The sequence below is a fragment of the Bactrocera tryoni genome, chromosome 2 (genome assembly GCF_016617805.1).
Source record: "Bactrocera tryoni isolate S06 chromosome 2, CSIRO_BtryS06_freeze2, whole genome shotgun sequence".
NCBI classification, from domain to species: Eukaryota; Metazoa; Arthropoda; class Insecta; order Diptera; family Tephritidae; genus Bactrocera; species Bactrocera tryoni.
In genome coordinates, this window is record NC_052500.1 from 78,552,481 (window position 1) to 78,579,685 (window position 27,205).

The 27,205-nt window shown below is 35.7% G+C and overlaps 1 protein-coding gene across 1 annotated transcript in view; it reads right to left on the reverse strand.

Moving 5' to 3' along the window:
* The window catches only part of LOC120768553, a 352,878-nt gene extending 330,696 nt beyond the window's left edge, over positions 1–22,182 (reverse strand). The window contains exon 1 of the mRNA XM_040095297.1: positions 20,630–22,182. Within this exon, the coding sequence (XP_039951231.1) occupies positions 20,630–22,017 (1,388 nt within the window). The 5' untranslated portion in view covers positions 22,018–22,182. The remainder of the gene's footprint in view (positions 1–20,629) is intronic.
* Positions 22,183–27,205: the final 5,023 nt, after the last annotated feature.

Consider the following 27,205-nt stretch of genomic DNA (forward strand, 5'->3'; position numbering starts at 1 on the left):
ATGGTGTTTCATTAAACTGAAGTGGCAGTGCCACTTTCAATATGCTATATTTATGTCCTACCAACTAAATTGCGTGTCGTAAATTCGACTATTCATAGCGAAATCACCCCAAAAAAAACTAAGAATCAGCAAAAAGGTTGGCAATGCGAAAACTTTTCCACCAAAGGCAACTGACATTTATTTCCAGGCAATAATTTTCTTACACAACTAAAGCCACGAGAGAATGAAAAAAATGGAATGGAAGTATCAAACAGCGTTGCCAAAATGCCACATCATCACTACGGTTATTTACATGTCGCACACATACACATACATGTATATGCTGACCAGCTGATGCATTTTATTTCTTATCTGCCCGTTGGCAATTTAAACTTTCGACTCGACACACAAAGGGCTAACGAAATCATAAACTTTTTGAAGAGGCAAAACTGTGCCAATGCGCTGAGACAATCAAGCTGAGAGCCGAACGCAACGCACACACACTCACACAGTGTTATGAAATATACAAGCAAGATTTGTGGCGCGGTGCGCAAGTGACGTTGATAGTCGGTTGATACTCTTTGGCGCTGGCCATTTGCTGACACTGATTGCTCGTATATCTTGTGTATAAAAATGTGGGAAAATGTTGAAATGTTAAAAGGCATATAAATACAAAACAGCAGCGGCATCATTTTGTGGCAACAGCCGCCAAAAATTCTACATGCAGTCGACAACGACGATGGCGATCATCAACAAAGCCGCCAAAAGTGAAATAAAAGCCGCGCGCTTATGCACATTTCAAATGGCAAGTGGAAGTTAAAACAAGAAAAAAACATGTTAACTTTGGCTGCAGCAAAGCTATAATACCCTTTACAGGACATAAAAAGATCTTTGTCTTGACCCTTATGGTTGTTTTTGTATGGCAGCTATGTATATGTTATAGTGGTTCGATCTGAACAATTCTTGCGGAGAAAATAGCACTATCTTGGACAATAATACATAACAAATTTTGTAAAGATATTTTGCCAAATAAAAAACTTTTCCATACAAAGACTTAATTCCGGACGTTCAGTTTATATGGCAGCTATATGATAAAATCATCCGATCTGAATGATTTTTGCGCATGTTATACCATTATTTTGGGCAATCATCCATGCCGAATTTCATGAAGATATCTTGTCAAACAAAACAGTTGTCCTTACAAGGACTTGAGTTTGATCGATCAGCTTGTATGGCAGGTATATGCTATAGTTATACGATTTCAATAATTTCTTTGCTTTAATGCTTTAGATAATAATTTTTGTCGAATTTTGTGAAGATATCTTGTCAAATCAAAAAGTTTTCCATACCAGGACTTGATTTCGATCGGTGAGTGTGTATGACGGCTATAAGCTCTAGTTGTCTAACATCAATGGTCCCGATAAATGAGCAGTTCCTTAAGGAGAAAAGGTAGTGAGTGAGGTTTTCAAATCCATATCTTATAGTTTGCGTTTATACAGACGAACATGGCTAAATCGACTTAAGGCTGATTAAATATCATGTAATCACTATATAGTGTCTCCGACGTTTGCTTATGTGTATAATAAACTTCTTGGCCAACATAATAAATCCCGTTTAGGGTATAAAAACTACATTGGTAGCACTCGAACCGAGGCGGCATTTGGCGCAAGTCAACTGTTCGCGGAAGTGACGCTTGAAATATCAGCCTCTTCTGCCATCGTACATTTACTCAACTCGCAATTGTTGCTGTTGTAACAGTCATTGCCGTTATTTCCTGCGTTGCCATATCCATTGGCGTTGTTCGCTTAATGCACTTGGCTTTTTGTCAGAAAGCTTTTAAATGGCTGCGGTCTCTGCTGCATAGCGCGCCCGTCATTGTCACTCATTTTATTCACTCCGTTTGACGCGGCACCCCGATAAAGCGGCGCTTTTGTTGGCATTTGAATGCACAAAAAATGTGCTTGAATTTAGGAGTTATTAGCAAAGCTTTTTTGATTTAGATTTGTCGTTTAAGTAACCCTGTTGTTGAGCAAAAAATTATTTTTAATATTTGTTTAAAATAAATTGTTTTACGATAATTTTTAGTACTATGTATGTCCACGGGTTGCAGGACTTATGACATAATTTAGTAGGTACAGCTGGACTTGCTAATATTTCAACTACCTACAAGAACCAGCCGTCATCTATTTATCAAACGATGACTTACCTGGCTTGGAGATAAATATTACTTAAAATACATGGATAGAATATCACCATAAGCAACATGCAATTGGCTACAACCCAAGTATTGTCAGATGGTTGTATACCATGATTGTATGACCGATTATCGCAAATAAAGCGGTGGCATAGGCCTCGAAAGTATCGCACACTTCGGTAGGACTTTAACTATCGAAGTTGGAACGACTTGCCTGCATCTAAATACGTGTTGAGTGCCATGCGTAAATGACATCGGCTTCAACGTTCTTTCCAGGACGTGATGCATCCTCAAGACCGAAATTGCCGGAACGAAGTTCTGAAACCAATTTTGGCATTGGCATTCGGTCAATACACCATCTTCGTACACATCACATAATTTTCGCCTTGCTTTAATTGCATTTTCAACTTTTTGATAATGAAACACTAAAATATGTCAAAAGGCTTATTTCGTTATTTCACTTTCGATAAGGCGACAAACAAAAACGATTCCCAAAAAATTAAGACAATTTTTATAAATAATCCTAAGCTCTTCAAATTTATAACGTTAAAACGGTTAAGTGTGAAGTTGGCTACGAAACTAGACACATCAGCTGTTGCCATCAAAGGAAATTTCTTTATGAGTGACCCAATATTTAAAGGATCAACTTTAAATTATTAAAAGACATACTACAAACAAAATATTCAAATAGTATATGGGAAAGCACTGCTTGTTTTTTATTTTTAAATGGATCCAATAATTTATTTATTTATTTAAATTAACACCGCTTGATTATTATATAATTTATATTAATTTATTATATTTCCATATCGTTGGCAGGCAACTCGATACAATAAAATTAAAAATATTGCAGGTTAAATGACACAAATAATGCAATGCAAACACTTTTCAGCCGCGAACTGAAATAAATATGTGCTCACGTGAGTCAGGCACACTTTATTTTCACAGCATTTTTATTTATGAGCACATAAAACTACTTAAATCGCGCCAATGAGAGAATTATTACGGCGAAGAAGGTTTTAAGTGGATGTATATGGCTCATCAACTTAATATGATAAACTATAAAAATGCAAATTTGCGCAATAAAAAGTGTGCGAATTTGAAAATATGCCAAAATGGCGAAAAATTATGAATTTTTATTTTATTGTGAGCATAATTTTATTTACTTGATTTTATACTGCAATCCACTTTACGCTCTTATGAAGCGCTACAAATGAAACAAAATTTAAAAAAATACGAATAAGCCGCATGACTTGGAAATTTATGCGCCAGCAGCGGACATGTGGCCACAATAAATGGCCGACCCAAAAAAATTAAAAAAAAAAAGAAACACAAACACACACTCCAAAAAATACTGCAAAAAGTGCGTGCGATTTTTGTGGCAGCCGCAGCAAACAAACGCGGTAATTATTTTTTCCGAGGAAAACTTTTTTAAGCAAACGAAAAATATTTTAAAAAGTGCGTTAATGCAATAAAAGACAAACAAATACAACCATTAAAGCTGCGTGTAATATGAAAACCAAATATTCTGACATCCATTAAGCGGTGCAGTGACCAACGGTGACAAACTCTGGCCATATTGTGGGCAAATATTAACGCAGCAAAAAAATTCAAAAGAGTTTTTCAACACTTTTCTGAATGTGTGCATACACTTGATCGGACTTATTATTTTGAGTTTGAGTGAATTGTTATTTTTTTGTATAAATTAGTGAATATAAAAATCTTATTATTTGTAAATGATCCAAAATCTGATTTATTGAAATATTTCATATAAGAAAGAGAGAGCAAAAAAGGCATCAATTGCCTAATACTGCTGTAAAGGAACCATTGGCAAACAGTGGGGTCTCTCACCGAAAGTAGTTCTGTGGATCTATGACACCATAGTCAAGCCTATTATGTTCTATGGAGTCTTTATATGGTGGAAGGCTCTAGAAAAGACCACACTTGCAAATAAACTCCAAAGAGTTCAACAAGCGGTGCTCATTAGCCTGTATGGTGCACTAAAGTCTACTCCAACCATGGCACTTAACACCGTTTTGAACACAATGCCCGTAGACATCGTCGGAAGGTGTATAGCTGCGAAAGTAGCTATCAGACTAAAAGAATCTGGTTTCTTAAAGGAACACGTAGCTGAACACTCAAACATTCTCATGTACTTTGACTTCAAACCGGACCTATTAGATCATAGAGTTACCAAACCGAACTCTTATATAAACGAGAGGACTATAGGTGGAAGAAGCCGTTGGAGGAGAGGGTCAGTGAGCTTATTTACGGTTAGGTCCAGCCACGGGGGGCGGTTGGTGGAAAGATTTACCGACAGGAGTTCTCTATCAACTACAGCTTCAGACTTCCTGACTATCGCAGTATCTTCTAAGCCCAGGTTGCAGCCATAAAGAAAGCAGTAGATCTGCTGCTCCGGAATGCAGCCTCCTTCAGAGAAGTGACCATTCACTCAGATAGCAGAGCAGCGACACTAACCTTGAACTCATTTGCAATGGATTCAGGGTTGATCGAGGTGTGCCTGGCATCGCTATCATTAGCACCGAGTGACTTTGTGATAAGACTGGCATTCTCCTATTGGTCATTGTCCTATTGGCGTACATGCTGTAGGGTTGGGAATCTTACCAAACGCCATCTGCAGAAGCTACATGGAATAAGATGAGGTGAACACAACTCAACAGTTCTTTCTTGACTGTCCCGCGTTTGGGATGTCAAAGCTTAAGCACTTGGGAGCGTATACCTTCAGACATCCACCCGAACTGGCGGCAGTTGAAATTAAGCACATATGCAGTCAAATCGGCTTTTTTAGGAGTCTGTTATTTGAAGAAAATGATTTTATTATCAACTGATAAGCAAATATTTTATTTTCCTAAAAACAGAACTTTTTGTGTTTGCCTCTAAAAAGTAGCAAAATTATGCCTAAATATATGAGCCAACTTATAAAGCTTTCATTACGAACCAGATTTTGTACGTTATATTAAGGTTTGTAATATCAAAATATATATCGTGAATAGCAATAGGATAGTGTTCAATATGAACTCAAGTACGGTTTCTAGATTCAGAGGTCAGTGAAACAGGAACTCAATCTGATGTGACTGCATAAAGTTTCCCCTTTCTCAGCTCATCAGCTTTTCAAATCAGTATAATAACGAAGTAAACGGATGCTATTGGTTGTGAGATCAGCCGTTCTTTCACTAACCAGCCTTTTGGTTCTCTTATCGGTTTTAGCGCACATCTTTTTAAATGAAGCTATAGTTCGAAACAGTACTTTTGCAACTACCTCAGCTGCAACCACCTGAATTATACTGCAGTAGTCTAGTTTTCTGAAGAAGTATTCTGAATGAAAAGCTCTAAATAGAAAATTCCCCCTGTAAGTTTCCTCCCCACACATATCCCTTGTTGGCGTGAAAACAGAGGAAGCACTACACCTTATACGTTATCCTTTTTCAAATTTCATTTAGCAATTTTTTGAATAACTTTTATTACTATTATTAGGACAATATTAGTTTTTATTAAACTATTTTGACAATCTGACATGAAATATTTTCATTGGTTCTTGGTGAGGCACACATTTCTAAAATTAGTATTTTTACAATAAATTGAGCATGTTAAATGCAACAAAAGCAATAACTGCGCCGCAAAAGCAAACACGGATGCTACAACAACGGCCAGAGGCCATTCAAAAACATTTCGACATTAGATAAATAAATAATTGGAGTAAAAAATGGCTCACGCCTGTTATAATATTAGTTATTGCAAATATAAATTTTCGTTGTAACAATGAAAATCAGATCGAAAACAATGCACTACTAAAAAGAAAAACTAGTTTTTTTAGCTCCAATAACAAGCGTGTTAAAAAATTAGAGCAAATTGATAAACTAACAGATTTCACATTAAATCATTTTTTATAAGCGCTTAATTTTAGCGGAAATACGTGCTTTCTGAATTGAGAGCGCCAAATATCATACATAAGTTATACATTGTTAAGCCTAGAGGCATAAAGGCATTGTACCACATGACGTATGAGTGATATTTTATGAGGCAAATGAAAAGAACAATAAATATTGGCAATATTTGAGACTGCGTAATCATTTTAATAATTGGAATAAAACTAATACGAATTTACGGAAAAAATTAGATAAACAAAAGCAAAAAGAACATATAAATAAAACAGTAAGAAATTATTAAAAAAAAGTACTATGCCAGTATCTTATATATTTCAGCTAAAATAAATTTTCTTGCCATCACTGCAGCATTTAGCTCACATGAAATATTAAGAATCACATTTTCTATACAAAGTTCCAAAATTGAACCCTCTCACTCCATGCAAAATATATAATAAAAAAGTTAGAATAAATTTGTAATATAGTTTGAGAAACCCAGCCCGCAAGGATAAGTATTTATGATTTGCACGTTAAACTGCCAAACCTTTTCTTAAACAAAAAACCGCGTTCCTAATAAAACATATACCCAAATCACGTAAGTTGCATTGACCTCGAACCTGCCACAAGTCGCTAGCCCACTGGAAGCTAACATGTGTATAAGGCATAAAACTTCTAAAGTGCGTTTCCGTGTCCACTTAACCATATCGTTTAATAGAATTTTATTTATAGGCTTGCAGCTGGTGAATTTATTACTTTGCGCCTCAGTAAACTGAGCTAAAATGTTACTTACCGCAAGCACAAATCCCCAAACTGCTCTTGCGTGTTTGCGGATATTCTTTTACGGTTTTACAGTTAGCGCACTATCTTCCGCCGCTTGTGTCTTTTCAGTTTCTTTCAGCAGCTTCATTTTGGTACCTTAACGTAATCGTTGTTTCATGCGACATTTACCGTTGTGCTTATAACTTTAGTTCCCAGCCTTGCAGCAGGGCTACTACAAAAGTTGGTCAAGCGTGCGAGTGGCGATAAAAATTTTACTGCAGTGCTTTGAGTTGTTTGGTTTTGTAGCTCTTTTGAGTTGGTGTATTTTTTTTTTTTTTGTTCTTTGAAGTGCGTTTTGAAGTGTTGGTGAAAGTTTTTGGGAATGAAGGATATATGTCCTATATAGCGTTTAAGGCCTTTCATATGAATCACAAATTCTTCTTTGAGCAAAAAAAAAAACAGTAGAAAAACTTGTTGTGGCACAAAAATAACAAAAATCTAATTTTAAAATGTTCAATACATTGCACAACATTGTTTAATTTCAACTTGGTCTATCATCACTCACTCCGAAAAGGACTACATATTACGGATGATAGCAACTTAGAAAGTTCACGGTCCTTATTGGCAAACGCGAGAAAACTGAAATAGTTGATATCTAAAAATTGTTTTTGGTTTATTTCCTGATACTGTTTGAGCGCAATCTGAAAGGGTTTGTACATCGTTTCGTGACCGATGGCTAAACATGGAATCACTCCCCAGGGACCAGGCCGGAAAGATGTTGGCATATGATGGAAGTAGTTCTCCTCCACATCCTTATTTACATCTTCTTCGTTCGATGGTTACTGTGATGCTTCTTTTTGGTTTTAATTGTAAAAATCATGTTACGCGTGTTAAAATCCCCAAAATAGTTCACCAGGCTTCCGTGTTAGAGTAATTTCTCCATATACAATTACATCTTGGAAACTTTCCAATCATGACGTTTTGTTTCATGTTGAAATTAACTCTTTTTTGAAGGCGCGAAGGTAAAGATTTCCCACGAAATTTATATGCACAAAGCAAGAGCTTAGTAGGAACTAACATCCTTTGATTAATAAACGCAAAATATGTCATGTTCGTGTCAAGTTTTATGTCCGTACGTTTGTTTACTATTACTGATGAAGGGGCTTGACTTAGCTTGGCTGGATGTATTACTAAGCAGACCAAACTGTTCAAAAATCTAACGCATCAAAAATGAGTCAAAACCGAAAACGATCCCAACCGAGGCTTTTAACAGGTGTTTGGAAACTCGGATTGAGCTTTGGCATGATTGTGTTGACTCAAAAGCCTATTTTGATGATGACAAATGGTATTTAGGTTTGTGTCAAAATAAGGTAAAATGAAGTTAGTAAGTCCGGGCCAGACTTGATCAGATGACAAAATGCATCAGACCTTCAGAGGAGTCCTGAAAACTTGAACTTTCCCCAAAACCCTTGCTACATGTGTGTATATACTTATACATACATATATGCAATTAATAAGTCAATTTAAAGGGGGCAACTAAAAATATATTGTCTATGGAAATCTAGTGTATTACTAAAATAAAGCAGAAGCAGTAGAAGACCATCCGGTCGCTTACAACTCGACACTTGCGCTTTACTGCGAGTCAGAGACCAGACTCACTACTTTCGACACAACTAAATTGAGCGAACTTGCCTACGAACTGCAGCTTAACTCATTTCCTTCATCTGGGCTGGTGATTTTTTGTTTCCAATGTAATAAAAGTCCTGCTACGGGCAAAACTCTGTAACACCACTATGCAGATCTCCAGAAAACGTACTTTTCAGACGAAGACGAAGAGGATGGAGCACTGATATGGCAAGTCTATCGCGATATTAGCAAACCATGGTAAGAAATAAATAACCGTTATTTTAAAATGATGGAGTTTATTTTATAAGCTAAGTACGTCGGATAACCATCGTAGTATAACATTTAATGCACTAGCTTAACTATGTAAAATAAAATACTTCCTTTTTAACTTATGCAAAAATTTTCAACAGGTGGCAACCTCGAATATTTTTGGTACAATCCCAAAAAAAAAAATTTAAATAGTTAGCAAGCCTTCTCAAAACTATTTTTTAATTTATAAAATTGTGTATTAAAAATTACCAAAAGTTGGCAACCTCGAACGCTTTAGTAAAACCGAAAAAAAAGAAAATATGTAAACTGTTAACACGCCTTCTCAACATTGTTTTTTTAACTTAAAAATTCTTTACTTTAAAATTTCAAACAAATGGCAACCTTTGATTTTTTTGGTAAAACCCAAAATATTAATCGTATATATATTTAAAGAGTTGGAAACCTCTCCTAAAAATATTTTGTAACTTGTATATTCTTAACATAAAAATTTCCAACAGGTGGCAACCATCGAACTCTTTGGTAAATCCCAAAAATAAAAATAGTTATTAAACAGCTAGCAATCCTTCTCAAATTTTTTTTTGATAAAATAATTTTGTAAACTCTTTATAAAAAATTTTCAATAGGTGGCAACCTTCAAACTCCTTGATAAAACCCAAAAAAAAACAAAAATAAAATATTTAAACATTTAACAAGCCTTCTCAAAATCACTTTTTAAATTGTGAATTATTTACATATTAATTTTCAAGAGGTGGCAACCCCCAAAATCTTTGGTAAATCTCAAAAATAAAAAGTGTATTTAAGAAGCAAATTTTACAAATTATTTAATTTATAAATTATTTTTACAAATTCATTACTTAAAATTTTCAACAGCCGGCAACCTTTGAACTCAAAATGAAAATAAAATATTGAAACATTTAGCAATCGCTCTCAAAACTATTTTTTTAACCGTTAATTATTTATATATTATTTACCAACAGGTGGCAACCTTGAACTCCTTAGTAAAACCTAAAAAAAATATATATTTGGCAGTTGGCAACCTTTGAACTCTTTGATCGAATTTTACAAAATAACAGATATTTTTTAAAAATTGCCTCAAATTTAAATTCGAATATTTTCGAACCGAGCAACAATGGTTATATATTTGTTTATATGTGAGTATGTGCTTATACATATATGTATGTACATACATACATATGTATAGGGTGCGTTTCATTGATCACGTGTGTGTATGTATGAAGTTGCCAGCTGAGAAGGCCAAACACTTGACCTGTTCAACGTTATTGGCAGTTTAACACGCAATACACTCACATTTTGCACGCTTTAGTGCTGCCACACTTATAAAAACGCACACTCCCACTTCACACCTTTGCGCTTTCACACATTAAAAACCGTTATATGCGCACACAACCATTTAGCTGCGCTTTTCAAAGCATAAACTTGCCTACACACATACAAGCCAGCTCATAACGGTACTTCAAAATTGCACTTTTTGTTTGGTGGCAGCGCCGTTGTTGCACATTTCGGCAATATACGGCTATTTGGCGTACAACAAGAACAAAAAATGTATATGCAAGTAATAACGAAAGTAACGAAAACAAAGGGAAACAACAAAAACAACAACAATGGCGCTATTTCGCAGTTGTTCTTGTTTAATTGTAACTTTTGTATTGGTATTGGTTTTTGTTGCACGTCCTATTTGCAGTCGCTGCCGCGGCAAGCCAAAAACAAAAAAACACAAATAATAACGGTAATAATAAGCAATGCTGTGAAAAAAAGTTAGTTCAGTGTTTGCAACACTTCAACAATTGTTTACGCCGTGTTTGCCGAACGTGTTGCAAACGTGCTTGCCACTGCAGTGCGGGCGTGGCCAGAGGGCTGGACCCTCGCGGTTGCCCGACACCCCACCCACCTTAGTGGTGTGGTAAAGGCGAGCGGCGTCTCATGCCAAATTCCATTTTCCGCAAATGGGGGCAAACAGCGTGTAAACACAATGAAATATAAAACGCACAAAAACAAAAACAAAAGCAAAAAAATCGTACTGCAATAGCAGTAAGCACAACAACAATTACAATATCGTTGGAACGTCCCAAAAATATTTACTTTATTGGCATGGGGTGGCACATATTTTGCTGCCGCAGCCCAACCCCTCCTCCTCCGCTCCTGCCTTTGCATATTTACTTATTTATTTATTTGAATTTATTTATTTTCGGTTCGCAAATTTTGCGCTTGACTACCCCATAACTGTTTATGGTGCAACGTGCTTTTGTTGAGTTTAAATTGTTGGGAAATTATTTGCAGGCAATTTGTAGCGCCGGTTGCACGCCCTTGACGGGTTTGTTCCATTGAAAACGAAGTGCAATTGCAATCAATTAACGTTTTTGGGGATATTTCGATGAGGGTGCTTCAGCTGCTCATATATGTATGAATTAGTAAATTTAAAACTCTACATTGGGGTGAATTCAAAATTTAAACTGGTCTAGATTGTGGAAATAGCCAGTTGAATTGACTCCACAAACTATTCTAGTAAATAAGAGGGTCGAACTATCGTCCAGAATTCTGACAAACTCGCAGAAACAAATATTTTCCAAGCAGTGGTGTGGCAATCACAGTTTTACTCACGAACTCAACATTTTGAGTAAGCCAAAAAATCTTTCAGAATATGAGTGCACCCAGGAAATGTAAGCTAATTCAAGATAGAAGGCCCACAACACCATTAAACTATTTTCTATCTAGTATCCAAGATCTTTGCGGGAAAAGAATACACTACGAGACTTGGTTGGTTTAAAACCGAAAATTTGTTGAAAACTTCGAGTGCACTTAAGACTTAAGGCTTAAAAGCCACGACTTTAGAACACAGGGGTTACAATAATAATAACCCAAGGAGAATACTTCTTTCGCCCTTTCTTTCTGGGTACTGTAAAAGGTGATACAACTTTTTGCGCTTAAGTCTTTCTTTCCATTCACTTTGAGCGACAGGAGCCGTGGCTTCAGTGTTCACATGGGCAGAAAGTATTTCCATATGAGGCTTTGCACATTTGTTGATTGATGCAGCAACTGTGTCAATTCCGAGATCGGGTTCAAGATCGTGACTTCTACATACCAAGGCGCCTTGACGACACATCTTAAAACTTCGTTTTGGAATCGCTGGATTTGTACAACAAGTCTACGGCTTGAGCAGCCCCAAAGCTATATCCCACAAGTCCAAACTGGTCTGAGCACCTGCTTGTAGGCACGATTTTTGTTATATGTGGATAAGACAGAGTTTATAAAAGAGAAAATAACTGCAAACTGTTCCATTCTGGATTCTTACTAAGGATAGTGTGAACAGCATTTCCCTGTGGCTCGAAAGTGTAGCTAGATTTATAAACTTTAAACAACCCGAGCATGAAGGTAGATTTAACCTAGATTCCTCACTGAAATGCCCTAAGGCAGAAAGTAAAAATTGCTTTTGAGCAGACTCTACGTATCAGAATAGATTTGGTTACTAAGCATTCATACAACAAAGCCATATTCCAATTATGGTCTACTCAAACTTATAAAAAGTGTTTTAGTAACATAACGGAAGTAGTCTCTCGACGCACAAAGACCAAATTCTGCAATTCTCTCATCATTCTGATCCTGCTTATGGCGCAGACGCAAGGACGATGACAACATTTGATGAATCGGCATTTGGAGTTCTCTAAATTCTTAATGCCAACGTTTAACAAAACTGAGAATATTTAACTTTTGCTTTCTAGACCATGGTGTCAATATAAAGACTAAAATTATGGAGAGCCTAGTCAAAATGTTGATTTTTTACAAAATGACGGTTTCCCGAGAAAGTAGAAAATTTTATTTTCAGATTGGCTTAATGAAATCAAAATTCTTATGCATTCAAACATTACCGGTCAATTAAACCTAAGAAGGTAGTGAGAAAATTGGAAGCCCTTTCGGAAATATTGTATATATATGTGAATCGTACATTATATATATGTACTATTTTCAAAATCATCGTTTGATTGAAATTCACTAGTAGATACAACCACTTCAGTAAGTAAGTTGATTTGAAACCATAATCTGTAAAAGTTTTACCAAAAAAATTTCAAACCACTGATAAAATTTCAGAATTGGTAACTGTGTCACACCTCAAGTGTTCAAAAATTAAGCATTCCATTGCTATTATATAGAAAAGAGAAAAGCGTTGCCTACATCTAGGCATATTTTATCGAAGACGCACACCTAAGTTGGTATTCAACAATGAGCATTTATATATGATATTGATAGCCTAATATAACGGTCATAATGCCGAAATAATTATATATTTTTTAAGAAATGTTGTCAAATATTTCCGATTTACAGTAAAAAAATATTGTGTCAATAAAAGCTTTTAAGAGGCACAACTTGTATGACAGCCTAAAAATGCGTTGATTTTAGGGAATTTAAAAAGAAGCACTACTATATCGACTGTTTTGAAATCTTCAGGGTATATTTATATGTACGTATTTCAAGAATGCACAGTACATTTTTTGCAGAACAACACTCAATATTTTCTGAGTTATCCAAGATATTCGAACCCGTCAAAGAAAATTGTGTGTAAAAAATCAAATTTCATCAAAATAGCGGCGTTTTTATATCAAAAAACAAGTTGAATTTTATCAAAAATTTACGGCGCTTTTGACCTATGAATTGACGCGATCAAAACCTGATAGGACATTTTATAAATATCTATATGTAGAACGTGCGGAGAAAATTCTTAATCACTCAAGCGAATTCGAAAAATGATAAGAGCTGAAGGAACTGTTTGACAAATTATTTAAAATTGTATCAGGTTAATTTTAGAGATATAAGCTATCAATCAACGATATTTTTTATTCAATTTCACTTTAGATGTTAATAGTTACACATAAGAAATGCTATATTTCTTAAAGAAAAAATTAATATGATTCTAGTAGAGGTATTTTTAGCAATGGACTTTTTTGACAAATCACGCGTGAGTCATGTCAAGCTGTCATGTTATTTTTATTTAGTACTGTTTAACATTTTATCAGAGAAAGCAAGGAAACACTTATTCGAGAATAACGTTTACGAATCGTTCAATTTTAGTACGAATATTCACATTCTGTTAAGATTGTGTTTCGCCCGCGTCGCTTAACTGGTCAATCGGTCTACTGAGCGTACTATTCGCAACACCATTACCAATCTTGAGACCCAGAATTAATTATTGGATAATATTCGACGGAATAGACCACGCCCAGCACAAAGTGAACAAAATATGGCAGCCGTAGCTGAGAGAACGCACGTGGATAGTCGATTCGACATCGTTCGCAGCAGCGTGTGGAACGGCTTGCCTCATTTTACGTCGAGGTCTTTAATTGAAAGCGTACTATTTACTCATTACTGGTTTAATGGGTATGTAAACAAGCAAAATTGCCGCATTTGGAACGAAGAGCAAACTGTAGAGATTCAAGAGTTGCCATTTTATCCGGAAAAAATAACGGTCTGGTGTAGTTTACAGGCCGGTGGAATCATCGATTAATATTCATTCAAAGATGATGCCAGTGAGAACGGAACCGTCAATGGCTACCGCTATGATAATTTAGTAAAAATTATTTAGGGTCTGATATTGAAGTTTCTTTATATCGCCGATATTTGGTTTCAACAAGACGACGCCACTTCCCACGCATCGCATCAATAAATAGATTTATTGAGAGAACACTTTGGTGAGCAGATAATTTCACGTTTTGGACCGGTCGATTGATCACCAAGATCATGTGCTATCACACCGTGAGACTTTTTCCTGTGGAGGTATGTAAAGTCTAATATCTATGCGGACAATCGCGCTTCGCTTCAGGCCTTGGAGCGAAACATTACGCATTCTACAGTTACCAGTCGGAATGCTCCAACATGTCATCGAAAATTGGACTAAAGAAAGAGATCATCTGAAAGGAGCCGCGGCCAATATTTGAAAGAGATAATCTTTAAACAAGAAATGTGAAATAATGTCATTCGAATGATAATAAATATTCCCAATTTTATGTAGCTGTGTTTTTTCTTAAAAAAGTAGGAAACCTCGAAATCGGTCACCCTTTATATATTATTTATATTTAACCATTTACTTTCCTCCGAGAATCTACCTTTCTAGGGTCAAAAAATTCCGAATAGATTTATATATTTTGTTTCCTCGGACTTAAAATACTTCATGGCGATCCGCCCACGCTATAATAAATTGGAAAAGAAAGGACGGTTGCCTTTAGTTAGAAATGACTACACTTTGCCTATGAACAAATTTAAATAAATCAAATAAATGCCTTTTCCAAGTATTTTGCCGTCCGCGCTTTGCTTCACTTCGTCTAGTTCTACAAATTTTGTCATTTATCAACACTTAGCTGCGCATAACTGTGGCCAAATGTGCGGGCAAATCGCTTAAAAGACCCGGAAGTCACCATGAATATTTAAACAAGGAACAGAACACAACAGCAATAAAAAATGGCGTGAGGAACGCTAGGACTAAAGTGGGCGATAATGATGACTGCTGGCAATGATGGCGGCTGCAAGTCCAAAGTTTTCGACTTCGCTATACTTACTTTGTGTATATATATATATATATATATATATATATACTCTTTGCGCCGCTTTCGCATTTTGTCGCTGACAGCGAAATGAGCAAATTGAGATTTATGCAGCAAGCGTAATGCAATACTTCAATGCTGCTGAAAAGTTCTTCGCCAAACTTACATATTTTCATAATGTACCGTAAAAAATGTAAATGTATAAACAAAATATTAAGTATATATAGCAATGACTACTCAAAGGCCCTGAAAGAAGTGTAAGAAAAAGTGGCAGTAGCGAAAAAAGTAAAGCCTTTCTCCAGCAGCCCCAGTCACTCTTCCGCCACTGGCATATTGCATAATTACAACTAATTAGTTTTGCAAATTCTCTGCCTTGAAACTGCAGTGTGGAGTATGAAAAAAAGTTCTTTAAATTTTTTAACTCATCTTAACTTCGTAGAAAAACTTTACTACAACTTAATTGGCTTTGAAGTGGCGGCATTAGACGAGTTGTGGCCATAATTGTTGTTGCAAAGAAATCGTGCAGCTAATTTGCTGCACGACAATTTTTATACCTAAAGTTTTAAGCACAGAGTGCTCGCTGTGAAAAGAAGTTAAGTGAGCAACGGTAAGCTGTCAAATGGTGGTACTAATAAAGTAGGAAAGTATACGGAAAGAAGTTGAGTAATGTAGTGGAATATACCTAAATGTAAGAGAAAACGAGAAGATGCGATATTTAAGTAACAATATCATAAATAAAGCAAAAAAATATTAAAATTCGGTACTTTTATTAAACTTCCCTTTAAAGCAAAAACAAAATGCCAAAGCCAATATTAAGTTAGTTTTCTTTCTATAAATTACTGTTTTTTTGTTTTCAACTTTAATAAATATCGAATTTAAATTTTAAATTTGGACTTTAACTTTTTAGTTTTAATTCCAATTTTACTTTTAATTTGAATTAATCTTACATTTAATTTTAATTATTTATAATTTTAACACTAATTTTAATTAATTTATATTAATTTAATTTATTGTATTTCATTTTATTTATTTTATTATTTATTTGTAACTTTTTATTATATTTTTAATCAGATCGGAAGAGCACACGTTGAACTTTCACATTACTTTTTTATTGTAATTTTAACACTTAATTTTATAATTAGTTTAATTTTGTTTAATTAATTAATTTAATTTAATTTAATTTATTTTATTTTATTTTATTTATTTTAAATTTAATTTTAATTAATAAATTTAACTTTTATTATATTTTTAATCTTACATTTATTTTTAGTTAATTATAATTTAACACTTATTTAATTAGTTTAATTTGGTGTAATTTAATTAATTTAATTTTATTTAATTTTTTATTTTTATTAATTTTAATTTAATTTAACTTATATTAATTTTATTTAATTTTTTTTATTTTATTTTATTTTATTTCATATTATTTTTGAATCGAATCGAAGTTATTTTAATTTAATTTAGTTTTATTTTTCAATTTTTTTCATGCTATTTTATTTTGTTCTTTTGTCTTTGAACCAAAAATAAACATGCCTTTTACAAAATAAAATCATACTCAGCTTACCGCCATTGCACCCCCACATGTCCTTGACTTTCTTCTAACCTTATCTTAGATATCAGTCCATCCTGTTTATAACTGTTCCATTTCGAAACTCTTTACTCTCAGTTGCCTTTATTAATTACTATTTTCTTTCACGAAGTTACAACAAGTTTATGTGTTTTCATTTAATTTGAGTTTTGTCACATTTAAGCCAAATAAAAATTACTATTTTATAGATTTAGCATTTGCTATTAAAACAGATTGACTATAATTTCATCAAAGTCAAACACACTAAATTGGTGCACGACTTAGATAAAATTGAAAAAAAACGGCGCCCACATGTAGGCAACGTTTCTTAATTATTGAAGTCCTCTTATGTCAAGTACCAAACTAAAATTTTGCCTACATTTAAGATATGTTAGCAATATTAATAATAATTATTACAAACTATTTTATTCAGCTTAAATTTGAAATAAAATCGCGTAATTATAAAAATTGCACTACTCAACAAATCTGATGTGCTAAGAGGTCTATGGGGTATTTGAGCTATCCTGATTAAGCAATTGGGTTCTAGAATTGGCTATCACACACAGCTATTTTTGAAATTTTAGTAAATGGTCTTACATGTTAGGAAATTGTAATTATCTTTTTTGGCCATAATTAGCAAGATACAGCCTCTAACATCACAGTGGCAAAATGACTCTAATCTAGTGTTTTAGTGGAGGTTTAAAATGCTTAGAACTATTAATATAGAACTTGAACTTTTTTTTTATTCTGAAAATTTTAATAAAAACTTCCACAATGACTCTCAAGTATTGTTTTGACAAAGAACATCTATAACCACCAGTAACTTCTTATATTCAAAAGGTAATAAACAGCTAACCAATGATACCTATGATCCAATAAGCAATATAAGCTTTTGAAAAGGTGTTAAATTCCCTCTATATTCACTGCACCAACACCATATGTATAGTATACCATATAAATACATACGTGGCGTATACGTAACATTTCTCTACACGTATACAAAAGCATGTACGATGACATATTCTTTGCTTTCAATTAATACATCCTTACAAATACAAAGTGAAAGTCCTTTAGCAACAAATAACCTCGAAACATATAAAAAAAATGCTCTACTTTCCAGAAAAAAAACAAAAACAAAACAAAACTCTGTATAGCTTGGCAACACCTGCAAGCCAATATTGTTGACAAATACAACAACAAAACCAAGAAAAGCGAAGTGTGTGTAATATCCTTTTGTATTGACGTCTTTGATGAATGTCAAATAAAAAGAAATGTAATGGAATGACAGGTTTCGTGTTGCCTTTTGACTACGACACGGATACTTTTATTGGAAACGTAGTCATAAAAACGCCTTCATGTGTGCGTCTCACTTTTACACCTACAACAGCCGAGCATCTAGGTATTGCTGTTGCTTGTGCGCCTAACTTAATTACGTAACACTTAAGTAAGTCTTGACATTATGCTCAGGTCACAAAGGAGCTGCTGTCTATTAGACCTACAAGTTCATACGAATGACAGTAAATAAGTAGACCAAAATACGTGTGAGTTTACAAGAATGCCATGTCACAGGTTCAGCAAAGCAGCAAACAAGCAAACAAACGAAGAAGTAATTGAATACGACAGAAGTTTTGTTGGTTTTGTTTTTGTGAATTGATGTATTAAATGTGGTAGTAATGATGGATATATATTTTCCATGCAACAGGGAAGTTGAAGCATTGAAATGTGGAGTAAAATGTACTTAACGGTTTATTGATAGTTGATTTAATCAGTATAAATATTAAATACTAAATACCAAATACTAAATACTAAATACTAAATTCTAAATACTAAATACCAAATACTAAATACTAAACACTAAATACTAAATACTAATACCAAATACTAAATACTAAACACTAAATACTAAATACTAAATACTAAATACTAAATACTAAATACTAAATACTAAATACTAAATACTAAATACTCAATACTCAATACTAAATACTAAGTTCTAAATAGTAAATACCAAATACCAAATACTGAATACTAAATACGAAATACCAAATACCAAATACTAAATACCAAATACCAAATACTAAATACCAAATACTAAATACTAAATACTAAATACTAAATACTAAATACTAAATACGACACGGCAGCGGAAACAGGAAAAACACTGGAACACGAAAGTGAAAAATTCTTCGGAACTAGTTTCCGCAATAGACGACCAGTTTCTCCCCCATAATTGTAATAAAAATTGTCAAAGACACAATGTTTATTAAAACAAGATCCTGTCAAAAATCAGTGCCCAAGGCTTCCCGCAGTAAACATAAACAGCTGTTTACTAGTGGACTGAAAGCATCGCACAACTCAGACGTACATGCCGCCGCCTTCGCAGATCCAACACGAGATCCCGGAGCCGCATCCCGAGAAGTCGAGCAATACAAATCAGCAAAAAAGGAGCTGAAGCACGCTCACGATGATAGCAAAAAGACAAAATGGGAGGAACCACGCGGGGATGCAAACAAAAACCCTTAGAACTAGGGTAGGCTTAACGCACTCTTCCCCACACAGGAAAAAGGCTAGTGATTCGTAACAAACTCACAGATTTCCACAAATCCCAAAGTTTACCTTCGTAAAGCTACAAGCAGCCACTGCAAGGCTCAGGACCAAGAAATCACTCGACCCAAACGGAATCCCAACAAAAATTCTGAAAAAAATCACTTCAGATCGGCCGGCCCTACTACTGAATATGTGTGTATAACGCCTGCCTCGAAGGCAGAATATTTCCTTAACGTCTGGTGCTAATTAGTAAGAATAAAGGAGATCCCAATTTTCCATCAGCATATCGTCCGCTGTGCATGCTTGATACTAGCGAGAAAGGCTACTTAAACTCAGAATCGAAACGCCTATAAACGAAGCTGGAGGACTCTTCACTAGATAACACGGTTTTATACCAAAGATTAGTGTTGCTCTCGACTTTGGATGTCCGAAACTCCTTAAACACCGCATTTTAACTTGGAAGACGAAGAAAGTCCTGGACGGAAAATCTGGAAACATTACTTACAGAATATTTGGCAAAACGACAGCTGAATACATTATACACGAATGCGAGGAAATTAGGTGTCATATAGATTGAAGCCAAGAGATATTGAAAGACGATTTTGTATTTTAGAAATGATGCTTGAAAGCCAAAAACGTTTCTATAGCAATTTGTGGCTGATGATAAAAACTGGGTGCGCGAATAGGATCAATGACACCAAGGTGAAAAAATATATTTTGTGTGATCAGAAGAGCAAACTGCATCATATGCCTCAAAAACCGAGAGAAACCACTAAATAGGAATGCTACCGACAACGATTCTACATTGAAGCGCACGTTTACCACAAAATGTCCGGAATTCTCGACTAGACACGAGGCACAAAGCACAGCAACATTTTGCAAGACCACTTAAAAATTCTTTGAAAAATAGCGGCTTGGAGTAAAAATTCTTTAAAAAATGTAAATAGGGAACTATAACGCATACCTTAACCAACGTTCTTCGGCTTTTTTCGGCCGTGACTACGATCGGGAATAAAGAATCAAGCTTTGATTGGTACTGCTAACAACAAAGATCTCTGTATATATTTTTGTCTTTAGTAGGCTCATGTCTACCGAAAACGCAGCCGAAAATTTTAATTAACAAAATCTTCTGCGAAACTGATTTTTGAAGCGTGAGAATTACATACTTCTGCACCACAATGCCCGCCCAAGAGACAGCTCACAATTTCACATAAGAAGACTAAATCCCAACCAATTAATTGCTTGTTGCACTCACCTGTAATCCGCCTTCGCATAACAATGACCGAGAAATCGACACTGCAACGTATTGCACTGATAGGTTTTCACCTCCTGCTGCACCTCGTAGGTAATATTGAAGCCGTACACGTCCAGCAGACGATCTAAGGCGCGCAAATGTGTGCCATCCAACGATGGCATCGTGAAACGTATCTCAAGATACTGACTACTAAATTGTACCCATGCCACCTGTGTGACGTCATCCTCGGTGAGTGTGAACACACGATGTGCCGGCACCTTATAATCATCCGAATAGTACATATACTCGGTGAACTTGAGGCCGCCCAAAACATACAATTGCGTTAGGTAAACGATAATTGAGATGTTGGTGCCGCCTCCACCACCGCTTGCGCCAGCCGACGCGGACGTAGAAGTTGTAATTGGCAGCTCGGAGGCATCAATTACCCATACACACTCTATGGGTGTTGGGAATTTGTGCGGAAAATTCGGTGTCTGTATGTTTCCGTAACGCGACTTGAGGACGCCACCACAAAGCGAATTACTGCGCGCATGATGTGAGACAGCCGAGGACGAGCTGCCGATACCCGCAAATGCGAAGGCATTCAAAATGTTGTGGCCGCTGGTTGTTTGCTTGGCGCCACCACTAAATGGTGAAATGGCGAAATTACCGGGAAAAGGTGGCGGTGGCGGCAAGGGCACAGCGGGCAATGGATTGTAGTGCACTGCTGTGTTGCCGGCGCTCGAGTACGCAGTGAGACCACCTTGAAAGGCACTCTGCTGCGTTTTGAGTGAAGACGCAGCTTGTTGCCGCTTAAAGCGCGGTGCCACCCTTTGTGTACTGGGTGCTGCTCTGATATGATTTGTGGGCGAATTGAGTGTGTGCAGGGTAGGAGCAGATGTAAGTGCTTTGCCATCGAGTTTTAGATTATTCTGAGTAGCAGCTGGGTTAATTTGTTTTTTGGAAAATGTAGGCAGCGTAATGGTTTTCACACTCGCAAGGTTTTTTCTTAATTTTTTCACATCACTTTGGTTTCTGTCTTTGCTAAAACTCATAGCACTCTCTTTTTCAGCCAATACATGCTCCTTAATTTCTCTGTGCGACTTATCCATACTCCCCACTTTTTTCGCCGCTTTTTCCGCATTCTGATATAACTCATCACGACCGGCCTTTTCTTTTTTACTCTTCTCCCACTCACTTTTAATGTTCCATTCCTCCTTCTCAATTAATTCTGGCGCTTTTTGTCTTGGCTCTACGATATATGCTTGTTCACTACCGATTTCTATGAACCTTCTTGTTATTCTGTAATCTCTCTTTTGTTGAGTTTCTTCACTGGTTGTGGCTGTTGTTTGTAGTAGTGTGGTGAGCAGCAGCATACAAAGCGGCAACTTAAATGAGTATGCCGTCATCGATCACGTTCCACACGTTCACAAGCACACGCCGCTCACTTTGTGAACTATTTCGATCTTTGTTAGCTGTGAAAGACAATGATGATTTACTATGCTCTCAGATTGTATGAGTTTTTGGCACTATTCAAAGCGTTCTGAGGAAATATTAACTTCTCTCAAGCAGTTTTTGATCTCTCTGATATATCACTTGCTCAGACATATTTTTATCTGAAACGAAATAAAAATAAATTCAGGATAAGACGATTAATTTAGTACAATATGGTAGGTATAAGCATTATAATATCTGGTATTTTCGGTATACAATATATAAAACATTCAGAAAAATATACGAACAATCAAGGGATTAATTGGACGAAATCGGCCCAGATATACCCCAGCTCTTAAATACTGATTATATTGATTGCCGTCTCTCTTAATGCAGGAATGAATTCGATGAGCCCAATTTTCAAGCATTTTTCCCACTAAACCATGTCGTATATCACGTTCAATATTGACTCCAAACGCTTGAGGAGAGCCTGGTAATAGTCTAATGGTGTTAAATCCTAACTGCTTGAAGGCCATTCAATGTCATAATTTCTTGAAATAATCTTCAAACTTTTCTCGCAATAATTCGTTTGCTGAACGTGCTGTGTGGCACGTGTTCCTATCTTGTTTCAGATGATGTCAAGATCAACTTCTTCCAATTACGACCATTAAATGTTGGTTTTTATCGATCTATACCGCTCTCCATTGACAGTAACGGTATCAGCAGCTTCATTTCGAAAGAAGTACTGACCGATAACTCCACCAGGTCAGAAACCACATAAAACTGACAAATAGGTCAACATAATGATTGTTCATGCAAAATTTGTGGATTTTCTTGGCACCAGAATCGACAGTTTTGTTTATTTACTGAGATGACAGTGTGCCTCATCGGAGAAGATGATTTTCTTAAAAAAAATCGTAATCGTTTTCCAGTTGTTCGAAAACAAATTCAGCAAATTCTCAACGTTTGCGGTAGTCCAATGGCTTCAGTTCTTGAGTAAAAGCAATTTTATACGGATGCAAGCCCATATACTTTCCCAAAATCCGCCAGGTTGTGATTTAAGACAGTCCCAGTTCTTGAAAGTGTCTTGGAATCGACAAATTGCGGCTTTCAGCAACACTTGCCTTGCACCAATATTTTCACTATTTCGAGCGGTTCTTTGTCTTATTAGCTTTAGCTTTAGGTAAAGAAAATGTAGGCTAGAAATTTTCAACAATCTGACGAATAGCGAGCACAGGTGAATGATTATTATGACCATAAAATAGCAAAGGCGCACGAAATGTTGCAATTGAGAGAAGAGTTAAAATGTTTTTATATCATTTAAAATCTCTGATATCGGTTAGTATCAGTGATATTGATTCATACCGACTCTATTGGGACCGAAATCATTATCCTCAATGCTTGAAAAATGTAGGAACCGATATTAACAACTTGAAACGTATTATATATATGTATTTATATGGATGGAGAACTTTTTTATTTAACTATGTCTCTTCAGGAAATTCGGAATGGTTTATTGCCTAAGAGAATCCTACTCAATACGAAGAATTTGTTCTGTTTGGACAACTATAGGACATAGTTGCCAAACAAAGTAACCGTTCAATAGCAAGTCCTTGTATAGAAAACTTTTTTATTTGACAGATTATCTTTACGAAATTTGGCATGGATTCTTGGCAAAGATATTGTTACAATATCCGAACAAATCGTTTAAATCGGGCCGCTATAGGATGCACCTAGCTTTCCGTGGCATTGCAATAATCTCCGAATATATTGTTTAGATTGGGCCACTATTATACACAGCTGCCATACAAAATAACCGATTCGTCGGTTACCTCATGGTAAAACATGCAACTGTGCAAGATATTAAAGCTTCAGTCCAGTCAAGTTAAAGTATTTTATTTTTTAACCTTCAATATAACGTTTTATTTACTTCACTTCTGAGTTCTTATGTATTTCTTTTGACTGCCTGTAGCTATACCCAATCAAACCAATCGCCTTATTTCGCGTTTCAAAGTCACTGAAAAGTAACGCCTGACTTCATTTCAATACACAATATAAGGCCGAAAATAGAATAGCAATTTCAGAAACCGCTAAAAAAGCCGGTGACATTTGTCCAACGCCAACATGCAGAGCCGAGGTACGTAACCGATCAAATTGAGAACGGCAAAAAGATAGAAATGTTCATAATATTTTGCGCGCGCTGAAAAAGCCTGAGGGAAACGTGAAAGTGCTTCCTGCACATATGTTCCTCACATACGCACACATGGTCCCCATATACACACATGTGATCCATACATATATACAGATGATCTACACATACACATATATGTTCCACACATACACACATATGTATGTATGTAAGTACCTTAAAAAAACATGCTTTCTAACCTAGAAAACTTGCAAAAAATATGCCATGCAGCATTCACAAATGAAAAACCAACTGAAATCAACAATTGTTCGAATTGTTTTGCTTATTCACTGTGGTTAGAAGCGGCTAACGTGCTTGTTTAGCCTTCACCGTTACAGGCAGGGTTCAACTGACGTGCCACTAACGCGAAAAGTAAATTTTTTGTCAGTTGTACATATGTCCGTATGTGTAAATGTTTGAAAGTATGCTTCTAACTATGCTTTTGTGTGACAGCAGGGGAGTGGAGAGGTAAACACAATGCATCACTGCCTAAAACGTGCTCACCTAGCTTACCGCCAGCGGAGAGTGCAACCAATATGCCGCTGTTTTAATATCTGGCAGCTGTATTGCCGTCAGTCAATGTCAAGCAAATATTGTAAAGTGGTTTTTTAGTGGAAAAATATTTGGCCTATTTACTAAAACTGTGTGGCAACTAAAAAGAGAGAGTGTTTTAATTGTTAGTGATGCATGAATTTATTAAATAAAGACATGGTTTTTAATTCTTGTCACATATATTTTATAGTAAATAGAATAATACTTTAAATAGGGTTTAAAGACCAATGTTTTCCAAATCATCAGAGTGTCGAGACTTCAAATATTTGTATTAAAATTTTTGGCAAATCTGTCATTTTTAATTTTTTGGTCGACATCCAAAAGACATTCGATTGATAACAGTAATTAAACATCCATTTGATTGCCTTGAAAATCTGACTTCCATTTGACAAAGCCCATTAGAAACTGGAAAACTTTCAACTGCTGTCAATCTGTCAAACTATCATTTGACATTCACTTGACTTCTGACAACCATTTGACAAATCCCACATGTATTTGACTGCCGCCAACTGACAATCGTTTGACAGCTGAACTCTGACAGCCATTTGAAGGCAGACAGTTGACATCCAACTGGCAACTACTCGGCAGCTGCGATCTGACCTCCAATTGATGGCTGCCTTCTGAAATCTTTTTGACAGCTGGCACCTGGCATAGCCATTCATTTGACAACAGCAATTTGACGACCCTTAGACAGCTATCAGTCTGTCCTGACCTGATATTAATTTGACTACTGACAACCGTTTGACAGCTGACCTCTCATATCCATTTGAAAGCGGAGATCTGACATCCATCTGTCTCCCAACTTGTAAACATCCGGCAGCTGCAAGCTGACCTTAAATTGATAACTATTTTCTGACATCTTTTTGACAGCCGCCATCTGGCATCTAAATCACATCTGATATTAAGTTGGCAACAGTAATCTAAAAACCTTCTACAGCTGTCAATCTGTCAAACTATCCTCTGACATCCATTTGAATTCTCACATTCGTTTGACAACAATTCATTGACATTCTTCTAACATTGAAATAACACGCTTTGGGCCGTTGCGAACAAATCTCCAATTGATAACTGCCTTCTGAAATCCTTTTGACAGCTGTCATTTGACATCCATACACTTTCGATAGTTGCCAACTGACATTCAAATGCCAGCTATCATTTGATTTGTAACTTCTACTGTTCTTCTTTAAATACTTAAAGATACGTTTGCCTAAATTATTCAAGTCATAGTCTAATCTCTATCCCTCGCTTGTGAAAACTTCAAGCCAAAACCACACCCAAATTAATTATTTACCACATTCAAATTCAGCTTCCGGTGTGGGGAAAACTCAATATCCGCATTTAGTTAAATTTCGATAAATATTTATAGCAACTAAACTTCGCAACAGGCGAAAGTGCTTGCCAACTCGCAAAAAGTTTTAAGGCTGATTAATTTAAATCAGTTTACGGCGCACAACAACAGCAGAATTTGAAAACTTCCGCTAATGCCGCTAAGCAAATGTAATGCGAATCAAAGCGCATTTGCTCACGAAAACCCCGAAATTTCATTAGTAATGAGTTTCTGGCGCGATTATTTGCCACACAGCTAGGTAAATATGTAGACATGTGCATACGGTAACACACACAGGAGACGACATGGCTCGATATGTCACGAATTTAAGCGCCTTAGCGCGAGTACAGCTATAGCTGAGGGTGGAAAATAAATGATGCTGTGGGTGGAGGAGAATGCTGGCACACATGTGCGTAAAACGTGCGACATCAGGAGACTAATGATGTTAGGATGTGCTAAGTAGAGAAAATATGTGGGAAAGGAAATGAAAAATACACAAACAATTCGTTTTTGACTTTAAAATATTTAATTTCTTAAAGGTTAAAGCTGCAGTCCAATTTTGGAAAATAAAAAATTATTCAAATTGGGTAAATGATGAGGTGATTGAGAGTATTATTTATTTATTTATTTATTTTTTCGAAATATACAAAACTGCTTTTAATTGTTTTCCTGTGTGCCTAAAATAGACAATTATGCTGACACATTTGACCCTCATGTGTCAATCCAGTAATACATATTTCGATCATAACACACACCACAGCAAAATTTTCATTTCTTTATAGTTCAGTAGTCAGGTTAAAGACTGGAATAATTAATTTCCTTCAAAAGTTCCCAAGGAACGACATATGATTGAAATGAAAGGGTGAATATGTTTGAGTTAAATGCATTGTCGCTAACAATTTCGTAAGCATTTATTCTTTTCAACAGATACATACATTGTGATAAGAAACCACCCTGATATCGTAATTCAGTTTAATTAAATAAGAAAGCTTACGGGTGGTATAAAGCCTTCAAATTGAAGATATGCGTCGTTCTGGACGACCTTCAACCTCTTCAATTGATGAAAATATTGAAAAGTGAAGGATATGGTGCTTAA